General features: G+C 36.7%; 1 protein-coding gene across 11 annotated transcripts in view; it reads left to right on the top strand.

The window, feature by feature from the left end:
* The window catches only part of FRK (fyn related Src family tyrosine kinase), a 154,278-nt gene extending 140,409 nt beyond the window's left edge, over positions 1-13,869 (top strand). For all 11 annotated transcript variants that reach the window (XM_001112190.5, XM_028847052.2, XM_077999300.1 and 8 more), the window contains 4 exons: positions 510-668; positions 10,978-11,159; positions 12,203-12,368; positions 12,773-13,869. In XM_001112190.5, the coding sequence (XP_001112190.1) occupies positions 510-668; positions 10,978-11,159; positions 12,203-12,368; positions 12,773-12,984 (719 nt within the window). In that variant the 3' untranslated portion in view covers positions 12,985-13,869. The remainder of the gene's footprint in view (positions 1-509; positions 669-10,977; positions 11,160-12,202; positions 12,369-12,772) is intronic.
* Positions 13,870-16,107: the final 2,238 nt, after the last annotated feature.

Here is a 16,107-nt window from a genome sequence, read left to right as displayed (position 1 = left end):
GTTTTCCACTTGGCCTACACACTATATTCCTACAGAATTAAAGATAAAATTATGGCAGAATGTCACTCTTTTAGGATTTTTTCCAGCTGTTCCCACAGTGGGCACCAAGGACAGGGCAGCTATCAGACTCTGGCTGCAGTAATTAAATATTCAGTGACCTTCAGTGCTCATGTTAATAGAATGTTTTCCTTGTGTGTTAAGATGCCTTGTTTTATCAGTTAGATTATCAGTCTCTCCTTTTTCCTTCATTTTTCATGTAGACCTGAATCTACCTCTCTTCACCTACAGGTCATAACATATAAACCGTATACTCCTGATGCACCAACACATCCAGTTATTAGGTTGCTCTGGCTGAACTGATTCTCCTCTTGCTAACTCTGAAGATTTGTGACACTGATGCTCTTACTCTACTGAGAAGCAGGAGGCAATCTTGATGATTCCCACCAGGCTGCTGTGAGGATAGGAATGCCTCAATAACATAAAGTGATTTCTGCCTCTTCTTGTTTCAGGTTCAATGGATCCACGTGACTTCCTGAGGGAGGCACAGATAATGAAGAACCTAAGACATCCAAAGCTTATCCAGCTTTATGCTGTTTGCACTTTAGAAGATCCAATTTATATTATTACAGAGTTGATGAGACATGGAAGTCTGCAAGAATATCTCCAAAGTAAGCAAAGACTTAATATAAGGAAAAAAAAAAAAAAAGAGGAACTTAGTTTAGCTAGTCCTATAAATGTCAATTTAGCAAGCCTTCTGTAACCCAAAGGATATTTACTATGTGTATGTCTGTGAGAATGAATGTCTTAACATTGAATGGCTCAGCTACTGTTTAATAGGTTATATATTGTATACTCAAAAGGTGGAAAATACTTATGCAGTGGAAGAGAAAATTTTTCACAACAGATATATTAGAGTAATTGAATGTAACGTGGGAAATTAAAGAATGGATGTTTTGCATGATGCTTTATTTCCTACACTAATTGAACATTATCAGTTATGGACCAATATTTTCTATGGCACAGAATTTGGGGACATGGAATACATTTGGGGCAAAAGGGAGGGAAGTATCCTATGTTTATTTTCTTTGCCAGTAGTTGACAACATTGTACTTGTTGCTGTTTAAAATACATCCACTGCTAGGCAACATAAGAATTGTCACGCAAAAAAGCAGCAATATACTATTGCTTTATTTCTCTATTTGTTTCCTGTAGTCAGAGAAGACTGAAGGGCATTGTGAAATTTTGATGTTTATTACAAATGGATAATTTAGTAAACAACAATACAGTATAATGAGCATTAAAATGAAATGTTCAAAGAAGGTGAGATCAAGTACTGACAGAGTAATTCAAGCTTGAAAAGGAGACTTCTATAATTTCTTGAAATGTCAGGGTGGGAATGATAGAATGTATAGAGGTAAAGGGAGGTGAGAATGATGAAACAAAGATTTTAGAAACATAAGAATATCCTCTGATTTCAGGATGCCTTGTGAAGCTGGTAACATTAAACTATAAAACAAGATAAGAACAACAAATAACATAATAAGGCCTGTTGAATGCCATTAAAAACAGAAATATGCTCAGCTTCATTGCAGAAAAATATTGAATTTAACAGCATCAGAATATGTTACCCACCATAGAAAGATTAAACTCAGCTATTAAATAACCACTTTTGCCTTATTCCCAGGAGGACAAAGTGCAAACGTCGTCTTGGGTCATATCTAGCAAAAAATGCTTTATAAAGGTCCCTAATAGTATTCACATAATTACATCTAATGGCCTATTCCCCATCCTCAGATCTACCGACAGCATTTAATTCAATAGACGCTTTCTCCTCTTGGAAACATTTCCTTCATTTGGCTTTCAGGACACTTCACTCAATGGCATTTCCTCCTTCCTTTCTTGGTGATTCTTTTCAACCTATGTGATTTCCTTCATTCCCAGACCTCTCAGTATCTTGGAGTTCACCAAGACTGTTCACAACCTCACTAGTTCCTTTATTAATTTCATCTAACCTCATTGTTTAATTTTTTTGTGTCCTGACAATTCTCCAAATTTTATTCCCCCTTTACTTGAGAATCATACCCAACTGCCTTCTTAACTTCTCCACTTGAATATTGTATCAGTCTGCATAATGTAAATATGCTGCAATAACTAACAGTCTCCAAATCCCCAAGGGCTTAACACACATGTTTATTTCTTATCCGTGCTACGTTGCAAAATATGTTGGCTGGTGGCTCAGTTCTTTTGATCACCCTGGCAGAGAAAGGGGATGAGACTAATCTCACCCTGATTCTTAAAGCTTCTGACCAGTAGTGACAAAGATAATTCTGTTCCCTTTCCATTTGGACAAATCAAGTCAAAGAGGGTAGGGAAGTACAATTCTGTAAAGTGCTTGAAAGGATGAAAAAATCATTGTTTGTGAACAGCCCTAATTTCTACTATAGTAGAAATGTCTATTAGACATCTCAAGATGACATGCCCCAAACTGATCTCCCTGTATTCTCCCCAGTAATCTGCTACTTTTGCAGTCTTTCCTTCTTTGACCGTATCAACACTCAGGCCTAATACCTTGGCATCGTCTCTGCTTTTCATGTTCCATCTCTAACCTGCTAGCAAAATCCCATTGGCTGGCCTTCAAAATATATAGAGGATTTTACCTCTCCTCAATGCTCCTACCCTGATCCAGGCTGCCATTTCCTTTCTCCTGAATTCTGCAGTAGCTCCCGGCTAGTCTTCATCTTCTGGTTCTTGTCGCCTTCAGTTTTGTCTCAACACAACAGCTAGAGAGATACAGTTAAAACGTAAATCAAAGCATGTGTAACTCATGAAGTCCTGCATGGCCTGGCTCTCTATTCCCTCTCTGATCTCATCTTCTACAACCTTCCCCTTGCTCAGTGTGTGTCAGCCATATTAGCCCTCTTTGCTATTTTTTCCTACCCTCTAAGCATGCTTTTGCCTCACTCATTATTTCCTGTGCCTGAATTTTTTTGTTGTTTTGACATTTATCCACATGCTCACTTCTAATTTCCTCAAAACCTCTACTTAGATGTTTCCATCTTGGTGAGTGCTTCACTGGTCACCCTCTGAATTTTAAAATTTAATCTCTTTCTACTGACTCTTAAAGTATTCCTTTTCCCTTGTTTTTTATTTTATCCTCTTGGCTTCTTACAGTGTGTATCTTATTTATTTGGCTTGTTTTTAGTGTCCTCTGAATATAACTCCACACAGGCATATAGTGTTTTCTTTGTTTCAGAGTTAGAACAGTGTCTGGCACATAAGAGAGCATGTACTAATTAGGTATTGAATAAATAGATTAAGTTGGGACCATCTTGAACCTAACAAGATTGGGACTTGGAGTCAAGCTTGTTTTGAGACTCTTGTATCAGCTTGAAAAGATCCACTTGGTACGTGGCCAACTCCTCTGGCATTGAGGATTTTTGTGGCTTGGTAATGTGGTTTACTCGGGGCTAAGTATGAACCCTATCAGCTTCAGAGTTAGGCCATTAGGGTCAAGTTTACCAGTGCCTTCATTTGTGAGGATGATGCTTAGCAGCCAGGAGGAGTAATGAACATGTGCTCACTGCAGACAGCTCTTTCCCCAATCAAGAGGGTTCACATTCAATAAAGCGATCTTAAAAGTGGATGTGCCACTCTTGAGCAGCCCATCATAATGAATATTATTAAACTGAAAGATTCTTGAGTAATGGAATATAGTTGAAAATATTTTCTTGCTGCAAATGTAAATTGTCATAGATTTGTGAACTTTTACATCAGTGTTGACCTCTGTTGGTTGTATTAAAAGTATGTGTTGAGGTTTACTTAGGCAGTACTGAGGTTACTGCACCCTTCAAAGTAGGAAATGTGTGTCGTGTCACTCAGTTTCCTCCAGTATTATGCCTGTCAGTGCAAACCTTTTTCTATCCACTGTAATAGAATTAGGTGTCATATGTGATAGCTGAAATAACATACGCATTTTTTCTATATAACCATTTTTGTAGTTTCTAAGCTTGGCTGGATAATTTTTGTAATACATTTCTGCAAAATGAGAGAGATCTGTAAAAAACCTTTAGTATTGAGGGTAATTAATGACAGGTACATCTTGTTACAATTTAAAGAGGATAAATAGCTCTATTTTTAAAAAGTTTAGTTTGACTTGTTTTTTCCCCAGCAAATACTTAGAACATCTATTATATGTCAGACAACTTGTTACCTATTCCTTTGAGTAATAGGAATCCTCATGAAATGGGTGAGAATAATTGCAATCCTTACTTCATATAGTTGTTCAGAGTATTAAATTAGGTGATTGACTGGAAATGAACTATACAGGATAGTGATAGGAGAGGATCATATATATACCTTTTTCCTTTAAAAACACTGTAGTACTTTGTGACAGGCAATTTATAAGTCTTTTATAAATATTAACTTAATTCATTTTTCTTTGTTTTCACTTACTTTTATTTTTTAAAATTATACTTAAAATTCTGGGATACATGTGCAGAATGTGCAGGTTTTTTACATAGGTATACATGTGCCATGGTGGTTTGCTGCTCCCATCAACCTGTCATCTGTGTTAGGTATTTCTCCTAATGCTATCACTCCCCTTGCTCACCACCCCCCAACAGGCCCCAGTGTGTGATGTTCCCCTCCCTGTACCCATGTGTTCTTACTCTTCAATTCTCACTTATGAGTGAGAGCATGCGGTGTTCGTTTTTCTGTTCTTGTGTTAGTTTGCTGAGAGTGATGGTTTCCAGCTTCATCCATGTTCCTACAAAGGACATGAACTCATTCTTTTTTATGGCTGCATAGTATTCCATGGTGTATATGTGCCACATTTTCTTTATGCAGTCTAACATTGATGGGCATTTGGGTTGGTTCCAAGTCTTTGCTATCGTGAATAGTGCCGCAATAAACATGCATGTGCATGTGTCTTTATAGTAGAATGATTTATAATCCTTTGGGTGTATACCCAGCAGTGGGATTGCTGGGTCAAATGGTATTTCTAGTTCTAGATCCTTGAGGAATTGCTAGACTGTCCTCCCCAATGGTTGAACTAATTTACACTCCCACCAACAATGTAAAAGCATTCCTATTTTTCCACATCCTGTCCAGCATCTGTTATTTCCTGACTTTTTAATGATCCCATTCTAAGTGACGTGACATGCTATCTCATTGTGGTTTTGATTTGGATTTCTCTAATGATCAGTGATGATGAGCTCTTTTTCATATACTTGTTGGCTGCATAAATGTCTTCTTTTGAAAAATGTCTGTTCATATCCTTTGCCCACTTTTTGATGAGGTTGTTTTTTTTTCTTGTAAATTTGTTTAAGTTCCTTGTAGATTCTTGGTATTAGACCTTTGTCGGGTGAATAGATTGCAAAAATTTTCTCCCATTCTGTAGGTTCCCTGTTCACTCTGATGATAGTTTCTTTTGCTGTGCAGAAGCTCTTCAGTTTAATTAGATCCCATTTGTCAATTTGGGCTTTTGTTGCCATTGCTTTTGGTGTTTTAGTCATGAAGTCTTTGCCCATGCCTATGTCCTGAATGGTATTGCCTAGGTTTTCTTCAGAGTTTTTATGGCTTTAGGTCTTATGTTTAAATCTTTAATCCACCATGAGTTAATTTTTGTGTAAGACGTAAGGAAGGGGTCCCATTTCAGTTTTCTGCATATGACTAGCCAGTTTTCCCAACAGCATTTATTAAATGGGGAATCCTTTCCCCATTGATTGTTTTTGTAAGGTTTGTCAAAGATCAGATAGTTGTAGATGTATGGTGTTATTTCTGAGGCCTCTGTTCTGTTCCATTGGTCTATACATCTGTTTTGGTACCACTACCATGCTGTTTTGGTTACTGTAACCTCGTAGTATAGTTTGAAGTCAGGTAGCGTGATGCCTCCAGCTTTGTTCCTTTTGCTTAGGATTGTCTTGGCTATGTGGGTTCTTTTTTGGTTCCATATGAAATTTAAAGTAGTTTTTTCTAATTCTGTGAAGAAAGTCAATGGTAGCTTGATGGCAATAGCATTGAATCTACAAATTACCTTGGGCAGTATGGCCATTTTCACAATATTGATTCTTTCTATCCGTGAGCATGGAATATTTTTCCATTTGTCTGTGTCCTCTCTTATTTCCTTGAGCAGTGGTTTGTAGTTCTCTTTAAAGAGGTCCTTAACACTCAATAAACTAGGTATTGACAGAACATATGTCAAAATAATAAGAGTTGTTTCTGACAAACCCACAGGCAATATCATACTGAATGGGCAAAAGCTGGAAGCATTACCTTTGAAAACTGGCACAAGACAAGGCTGCCCTCTCTCACCACTCCTATTCCACACAGTATTGGAAGTTCTGGCCAGCACAATCAGGCAAGAGAAAGAAATAAAGAGTATTCAAATAGGAAGAGAGGAAGTCATATTATCTCTGTTTGCAGATGACATGATTGTATATTTAGAAAACCCCATTGTCTCAGCCCAAAAACTCCTTAAGCTGATAAACAACTTCAGCAAAGTCTCAGGATACAAAACCAATGTGCAAAAATCACAAGCATTCCTATACACCAGTAATAGACAAATAGAGAGCCAAATCATGAGCAAACTCCCATTCACAATTGCTACAAAGAGAATAAAATTCTTAGGAATACAACTTACAAGGGAGCTTCATTCATTTATCTAACCACCTTATGAGGTAAGTATTAGTAGTCCCACTTTACAGTTGAAGAAAAAGGTATGGAGAGATTAGGTAACTCATCCAAGTCGGAAGTTTGGCTTCATAGTTCATGTTTAACTATATTCATAGCATTGATGTTATATTCGTAACATCAATCTGTATTAGTTGTCTATTGCTGCACAAAACAGTACCACAAAACTTAGTGGCTTAAAGCAGCAAATGTTTATTACCTCACAGTTTCTGTGGTTAGGAATCTAGGCATAGCTTCGCTGGGTCTCCTAGTTCAGGGCCTCTTACAAGGCTGCAGTCAGGGTGTTGGCAAGTACCCAGTCATCTGAAGGCTCTGATGGAGGTAAATCCACTTCTAAACTCACTCATTTAACTCTTGGCAGGAGTCGTTTCCTCTTGGGCTGTTGGACTGAGGAAATCAGTTCCTTTCTGGTTGTTGGCTGCAAGATGCCCTTTGCTGCCTGCTACAGGGACCTTTCCATTGGGCAGCTTGCAGCATAGCAGCTTGCTTTATTAGCGTGAGCAAGCGAGAGAACAACAGGGTGGAGATTATCTGTAAGGCAAAGTCACAGCCTTTTCTAATTTAATCTTGGAAGTGATATCCCACCTACTTCTGCCATATTCTGTTGTTAAACATGAGTCACTAGGTCCAGGCCACAATTAGTAGAAGAGGCTTTCACAAAGGCTTGAATATCAGGAGGTACAGATAACTGGGAGCCATTTTAGAAGATACCACATAACTCACGGTTAGTAACCAGCTTGTCTTAATTTCCATACATTTCTTTTCTTATTGAGTGAATTTGATATCAAAAGGCCTAGCTATTTTGGCTATCATAGCAGCAATGTTTTGCCATTATGCTGCATACTAAGTTATAATTTATTTTCATGCTTATATCTTGTATTAGACTGCATAATGTCATCTGCTATAATATAGAATTCAAAACTCTCTATGACTTAATACAAAACAATAGGTATTTTTTTTTTTATATGGGCCAGACTGCTCTGCTAGGTGACTTTCTCTAAAGGATAATACAGGGATTTAGACTCATGTGGCTCTACCATTTTGAAATGCATCCCTCTAGCCATAAAGATGTGGGAGATTTTAACAGCCAGGCTTGTGAGTGATGTTCATCATTTCTGCACACATTGCATTGCCCAGAACTAGTGACAGGGCTCAACTTAACTCTAAGGGAAGATGGGAAATGTAATCTTCTGTCTGTGCTCAGGGATAAAAGAAAGGACGAAAGGATTGGTAAGCAGTTAATTTCACCTCACAACTTATTGAGATATGCCACTTGCCTTAAAAAAATAAATATATATGTACACACACACACTGCTTAAGTGTTTCCCTTAAAAATTCTTTTGGCTCTATTTATTTCATTTTTTATTAAAAATAGCATATATGTAGAAAACACATAATCATATAATATCATTTAACATGTAATTGTAAAGCAAACAAATAAGCAACCATTCAGTCACTGCCCAGATCAAGCATTAGAATGTGGCCAGCACCCTAGAAACCCCCTGAATACTTTATCAATTACAACCCCTCACTATCCCAAATTTTATGATAATTGCTTTCCCATTATTTTATGTTTACCTCTACCAGAACCTTCTTGTTTTCCTTCTTGATTAGGATTTTGGAATTTGCCACCTCTTTCTTCTGTCTCTATGTCCTTCACTCGTATTTAGCCCTCAAATCCTTATACCCACCTGATCTCCAGTCAAACTGCTCTTCCTATCCCCAAGATCACCAGGGACTCCCTTATTATATTCGACAAATGTCTTAGTCCTTTTCTTCATGGACTTATTTGTGGAATTTGACTATGTTGGCATTTTCTCTTTCTCAAAACCTTTGACATGTTACAAGTTTCTCTAGTGGTTTTCTTCTCATATTCTTTTGGCTGATTCTTCACAGTTTTCTTATAGGTTTATCTTCCTCTGCCCACCTTCAATATTGGTGTTTCTCTGTCATTTCCTACCAATCTCACCCACTTTTACTGTTTTAACTCCCACTTATAACTTATGATTGTTAAATCAATATCTCTTGCTGCATATTCTCCCCTGAGTTCCAGACCTATAGCTTGTCTTCCTTCAGTCATTTCCACATGGGTAATTCATATGTATCTCTAACTTAGCAAGTTCTATGTTTTATCTTGATTAGATAGGAGGAATGATAATAACAGATAGGATCTACTGAGTTCTTTCTAGGTGCCAAGCACTGCTTTAAGTGCTTTACATGAATTAATTCATTTTAATTTTCATTTTAACAAGAAATACCATAAAGTAGTTACTATTATCATTGTACAGATGAGGAAACTGACACATAGGAATGTTAAGATGCTTGCCAAGGTCACAAAGAAATATCAGGCATATCCTTGATTGAAAGTCTGGCCCTTTGGCTTCAAACCAGATTTTCTGACCCCTGTAATGCATACAGCTGCCTCTCAAGTCAGGGCTTGTGTCTATGCTTTTGACCATGAGTCTAATGGACTTTGTGTAGTATTCAGCTTATTCAGATAGGGATATATAAGAGGAATATTAGTTTGAGTTGATGTGATATTATTTTAATTCTCCAGACATCTGAAAACATCTGTCAACAGTATGGCAGCTAAATCCTACCCAGGGATGACTCACCCCATTTCAAAGTAGAAGGAGTCAGTATTATTTTGTGTACAAATACAAAATAGGTAAGTCAAATGCAAATACAAAGAGTCAGTCACCACAAAATAATGCTGACCCCCCTCTACTAATAATAATCAAACTGATTGTACTATATAAATTTTTTAATACTTAGTTATAAAGAATTCCCAGTAGGAGAAACTTTGCCTATTGAAGGTATGTCCATGTCTGGAGAGATGAGCAACCTATTCTAAGAATAACAGACTAAGGCAGAGAAAAAAAAAATGTATCAATCTTGGTGGTACAAATGTAATATACATACTTTAAACTATGGATAGACCTTTCATTTGTGTTAGTGAGCTAGTTTTTAAAAACAACATGATGGAAGAATGAGAATTTTTCATTGGTTCAGCCATAAAAGTTAGTACTGTTTTATTGGCTCAATGACTAAAACAAAGTACGCAATGCTTGAAAGAAATTCAGTAGCAGTTAAGTAATAATTTCCATGAGGAAATTAGTTAGTGACATATGGTATTGAAATCATGTGAAAAAAAAATGCTCAACAGCACTTATGATTAGACAAATGCAAATCAAAACCACAATGAGATACCATCTCTCACCAGCCAGAATGGCCATTAAAAAGTCAAAAAATAACAGATGCTGGCAAAGTTGTAGAGAGAAAGGAATGTTTGTATACCGTTGGTAGGAGTGTACATTAGTTCAATCATTGTGGAAGACAGTGCAGCGATTCCTCAAATATCTAAAAACAGACCTACCATTTGACCCAGCAATCCCATTACTGGATATATACCCAAAGGAATATACATTGTTTTATCATAAAGACACATACACATGTATGTTTCTTGCAGCACCATTCACAATAGCAAAGACATGGAATTAACCTAAATGCCCATCAGTGGTAGAATGGATAAAGAAAATGTGGTATGTATATACCATGGAATACTATGCAGCCATAAAAAATGAAATCATGTCCTTTGCAGCAACATGGATGGAGCTGGAGGCCATTATCCTTAGCAACTAATGCAGGATCAGAAAACCAAATACCACATGTTCTCACTTATAAGTGGGAGCTATGTTCACCGACACAGAAGGGAACAACACATATTGGGTCTTATGAGAGGGTAAAGGTGGGGAGGAAGGAAAAGATCAGGAAAAATAACTAATGAGTACTAAGCTTAATACCTGGATGATGAAATAATCTGTGCAGTAGTCCCCCATGACACAAGTTTACCTATATAACAAACCTGGAAATGTACCCCTGAACTTAAAATAAAAGATAAATAAAATTAAAAAAAAAGAAAAAAGGCAAAATAGCCACAGTCTCAGATAATTGTAGCCATGTTTGAATCATGATGTGATGACTTGTTACTTGTAATACTCGAGGAAGAGAGGACCTTGGAATATGTTTGGACTCTGAAAAAATTGTTGCCTTATTAACCTTTCACAGCAAACTAAGTTGTGTTAAAGATATATATATATATATATATATATATATATATATATATAGAGAGAGAGAGAGAGAGAGAGAGAGAGAGAGAGAGCTCAACAGATCAGTGTCATTGTACTTAATCTCACTGATAGCTCATTCATTCAAAATTCTCAGAATTCACTTTAATAGTTCAAATGTTCTCTAAAGTAACTTTCTTACTTTTCTCTTTTTGCTTAGGTGATGCTGGGTCAAAAATCCATCTGACTCAACAGGTAGACATAGCGGCACAGGTTGCCTCTGGAATGGCCTATCTGGAGTCTCGGAACTACATTCACAGAGATCTGGCTGCCAGAAATGTCCTTGTTGGTGAACATAATATCTACAAAGTAGCAGATTTTGGACTTGCCAGAGTTTTTAAGGTGGATTTAGTTTTGTTTTAATTAGTTTTTGTAATAGGTCAAAAGTCTAACAGTTAGTAAACCAATAGATATACTGTTATTCTTTAAAACAATGTTTCTCCAAGTTCTGTAGTCCATAAACTACTTCAGTAGTCCAAAACCTTACAAACTGCCTGCACATTCCTATTTCTTTATCAAGGAGAAACAAAATAGAGGAAACAGTGACCAACCAGATTGGAAAGTGTGTACTTAAGTATATAGTTGAATTAATGATCTGTTTTTCAGTTAGTACCAGTCACCTCTGTTCACCTCTGTTTCCTTTACAAAAGCTGTACACTTTGTGCAGTGTTAACCTAGCCACCATTACTCACTGTATGCCAGACTAATTTGCATGCCACCAGAATTCTTCAGCAATCATTGGCTTTTTGATTTCCCAATTTTTACATCAGTCTGAAAGATACTCTATAGGAGATGTAATATTAGGTGTTTTTCTCTTAAATTAATTTGAAATTTCCATATTGTACCCTAAAAATATGGATACAGGGCATGAAACAACAAATAAATGATTCCCTTTTAATCTTCATGAATTCATCACTTTTTTTCTTTTTGTAAATTAATTAGTACCCCAGTGAGTTTATATATTAATTTAAAACACTTAGATCCTACTTTTCATTATTAGCAAGTGGTTACATGGTAATTATCAAAGTCAGTGGCTTTTCAATATCATCAGTAAATCAAACAATAGACTTTGCTCCCTTGTTTTTTCGCTCAGGATCAGATGTGAAGCCAGAATCATGTATTAATTCTCCAAATGTAGTAGAATGTTTCTTTCAGTGCTATTCTTGGCACATAGTAGGCTCTTAAATAATATTTTATTAATGACTTCCCACATATTTTTCAGTCTTGTATACCAGATTCAGAATTTGCTAAGGTAATTGTCAATAGAACTAAGCTCATTTTGAATCTTTTTTCTCTAAATTTTGATGTGAAGCAGATTATAGATGAATGAGGGTAGCAAAAAAAAATTACTTTAACTTGGCCTGGATTCCTTAATGCATTAACAGGTAGATAATGAAGACATCTATGAATCTAAACACGAAATAAAGCTGCCGGTGAAGTGGACTGCGCCCGAAGCCATTCGTACTAATAAATTCAGCATTAAGTCCGATGTGTGGTCATTTGGAATCCTTCTTTATGAAATCATTACTTATGGCAAAATGCCTTACAGTGGTGAGTAATTAATTCTGAAGTGGACCTTTTTGCTGCAGGTCACTTACTTAGGTGTGACTTTAACTGCTTCTCCCAGACTTAGAGGGCAGAGTTATGAGGCTGACCATACCAAGTACCTGCGGGAGCTTGATAGATAAAATTTGATGATGATAATTTGCATTAATGAGGTGGTTTATTACTTCCCTCTCCTTTGCTAGTGAATTGCAGTCTTATAGACATTGCTTGCCGTAGGACTTAGTTTAATCCGTGTAACCTGGGAAGGGGATGGTAGACCTCAAAGCTTTGCCAAGGAAATTGGCTTACTTAGTAACCTAGAGTATAAATGGCTATAAGTTTAAGACTCTGAGCCTTAACTTGGTTTTTTGTTGTTGTTGTTGTTATTGTTTCCGTTCTGTATTTTCTAGGTATGACAGGTGCCCAGGTAATCCAGATGTTGGCTCAAAACTATAGACTTCCCCAACCATCCAATTGTCCACAGCAATTTTACAATATCATGTTGGAGTGCTGGAATGCAGAGCCTAAGGAACGACCTACATTTGAGACACTGCATTGGAAACTTGAGGACTATTTTGAAACAGACTCTTCATATTCAGATGCAAATAACTTCATAAGATGAACACTGGAGAAGAATATCAAATAATAAAGTAGCAAAACAAATTCAAATAGTTCCAAAGTACAATGTTATCAACCAACTCCACAATCAGTTTATCCTGACGTATTCAAGTGATAGGATAAAGTTGGCCATGTATTATAAAAAAGATTATTTGTGCATTTTATTGACTGGGCCACACTGAAAGACAATCAAGGTGATATGTAATTTCCTCACTGCCTGGTAAAATTAAGCACACTAAACAAAGTTATTTTTCTTTTTAAGAGATACTTACATTTCAATTTATTGTTTGAAATGCCGATCAAGAGAATCAACAGATGATAGTCAGTTTTTACTCAGTGACTGTTGTAGCGTCTTCCTGTTTACTGATTAGAGTGGTTATTCATTATTCCTCAGATTGCTGAATCCCATCAGGCTGTTATTATAAAGGAATTTGATTGCTTTGCTGCACAGCAGGACCTGTGCTTTGAGATTTTTTTTTTCTCTTTTAAAATATCCTGTAACTACAATGATGGTAAAGCCATGTTAAATGACTTGATTGTACTTGGAGTAATCGCACATTTTTTTCTATGCATAAAAAAATGATGCAGCTGTTGAGAAAATGAATTAAAATCTTTTTCATTTTGCAGAAGGAAATGATGGAATTTTTCTATACCTCAGTATGTGTCAAGTGAGAGTCATATACATTAGTTTTAATGTCTTAATATTGAGAATCAGGTTGCAAAACTGATGAGTTATTATCTATGGAAATGTGAGAAATATCTAATAGCCTGTAAAGGCTGAGAAATAAGTATCAAAATAGTTTAGGAAAATGAGAGGAGAACAGTAGGATTGCTGTGGCCTAGACCTCTGAGTAATTAATAAAGAAAAAGAAATACCCTTTGGCCTACAGATCAGAGTTTTATTTATTTTTATTTTTTACTTTTTATTATAGTTTAAGTTCTGGGGTACATGTGCAGAAAGTGCAGTTTTGTTACATAGGTATACTCGCGCCATGGTGGTTTGCTGCACCCATCAACCCGTCATCTACATTAGGTATTTCTCCTAGTGCTGTTTCTCCCCTAGCCCTCCATCCCCTGACAGGCCCCAGTGTGTGATGTTCCCCTCCCTGTGTCCATGTGTTCTCATTGTTCAGCTCCCACTTATGAGTGAGAACATGCAGTGTTTGGTTTTCTGTTCTTGTGTTAGTTTGCTGAGAATGGTTGTTTCCAGCTTCATCCATGTCCCTGCAAATGACATGAGCTCACCCTTTTTTATGGCTGCATAGTATTCCATGGTATATATGTGCCACATTTTCTTTATCTAGCCCATCATTGATGGGCATTTGGGTTGGTTCCAAGTCTTTTCTATTGTGAATAGTGCTGCAGTAAACATGCATGTGCATGTGTCTTTATAGTAGAATGATTTATAATCCTTTGGGTATATACCCAGTAATGGAATTGCTGGGTCAAATGGTATTTCTAGTTCTAGATCCTTGAGGAATTGCTAGACTATCTTCCACAATGGTTGAACTAATTTACACTCCCACCAACAGTGTAAAAGTGTTCTTATTTCTCCACATCCTCTTCAGCATCTGTTGTTTCCTGACTTTTTAATGATCTCCATTCTAACCGGTGTGAGATGGTATCTCATTGTGGTTTTGATTTGGATTTCTCTAATGATCAGTGATGATGAGCTTTTTTTCATATGTCTGTTGGCTGCATAAATGTCTTCTTTTGAAAAGTGTTCAAATCCTTCACACACTTTTTATGGGGTTGTCTGTTTTTTTTCTTGTAAGTTTGTTTATGTTCCTTGTAGAGTCTTGGTATTAGCCCTTTGTCATATGGATAGCTTGCAAACATTTTCTCCCATTCTGTAGGTTGACTGTTTACTCTGATGATAACTTCTTTTGCTGCCTAGAAGCTGTTTAGTTTAATTAGATCCCATTTATCAATTTTGGCTTTTGTTGCCATTGGTTTTTGTGTTTTAGTCATGACATCTTTTCCCATGCCTATGTCCTGAATGGTATTACTGAGGCTTTCTTCTAGGTTTTTTATGGTTTTACGTCTTATGTTTAAGTCTTTAATCCATCTTGAGTTAATTTTTGTATAAGGTGTAAGGAAGGGGTCCAGTTTCAGTTTTCTGCATATGCTAGCCAGTTTTCCCAACACCATTTATTAAATAGGAAATCCTTTCCCCATTGCTTGTTTTTGTTCGGTTTATCAAAAATCAGATGGTTGTAGATGTGTGGTGTTATTTCTGAGGCCTCTGTTCTGTTCCATTGGTCTATATATTTGTTTTGGTACCACTACCATGCTGTTTTGCTTACTGTAGGCTTGTGATATAGTTTGAAGTCAGGTAGCATGATGCCTACAACTTTGTTCTTTTTGCTTAGGATTATCTGGGCTATGCAGGCTCTTTTTTGGTTCCATATGAAGTTTAAAGTAGTTTTTTCCAATTCTGTGAAGAAAGTCAATGGTAGTTTGATGGGGATAGCATTGAATATATAAATTGCCTTGGGCAATATGGCCATTTTCACAATATTGAGTCTTCCTATCCATGAGCATGGAATGTTTTTCCATTTATTTGTATCCTCTCTTATTTCCTTTGGCAGTGGTTTGTAGTTCTCCTTGAAGAGGTCCTTCACATCCATTGTAAGTTGTATTTCTAGGTATTTTATTCTCTTTGCAGCAATTGTGAATGGGAGTTCACTCATGATTTGGCTCTCTGTTTGTTATTGGCATATAGGAATGCATGTGATTTTTGCACATTGATTTTGTATCCTGAGACTTTGCTGAAGTTGCTTACCAACTTAAGGAGATTTTGGGCTGAGATGGTGGGGTTTCCTACTTATACAATTATATCATCTGCAAACAGAGACAATTTGACTTCCTCTTTTCCTATTTGAGTACCCTTTCTTTCTTTCTCTTGCCTGATTGCCCTGGCCAGAACTTTAAATACTAGGTTGAATAGGAGTGGTGAGAGAGGGCATCCTTGTGTTGTGCCAGTTTTCAAAGGTAATGCTTCCAGCTTTTGCCCATTCAGTATGATATTGGCTGTGGTTTTGTCATAAATCTGTCTTATTATTTCGAGATACGTTCCATCAATACCTAGTTTATTGAGAGTTTTTAGTATGAAGGGGTGTTGAAT

Source organism: Macaca mulatta, chromosome 4 (assembly GCF_049350105.2).
Source record: "Macaca mulatta isolate MMU2019108-1 chromosome 4, T2T-MMU8v2.0, whole genome shotgun sequence".
NCBI classification, from domain to species: Eukaryota; Metazoa; Chordata; class Mammalia; order Primates; family Cercopithecidae; genus Macaca; species Macaca mulatta.
The sequence above is the reverse complement of the archived record's forward strand: the minus strand, read 5'-3'. Positions and strand labels throughout refer to the sequence as shown.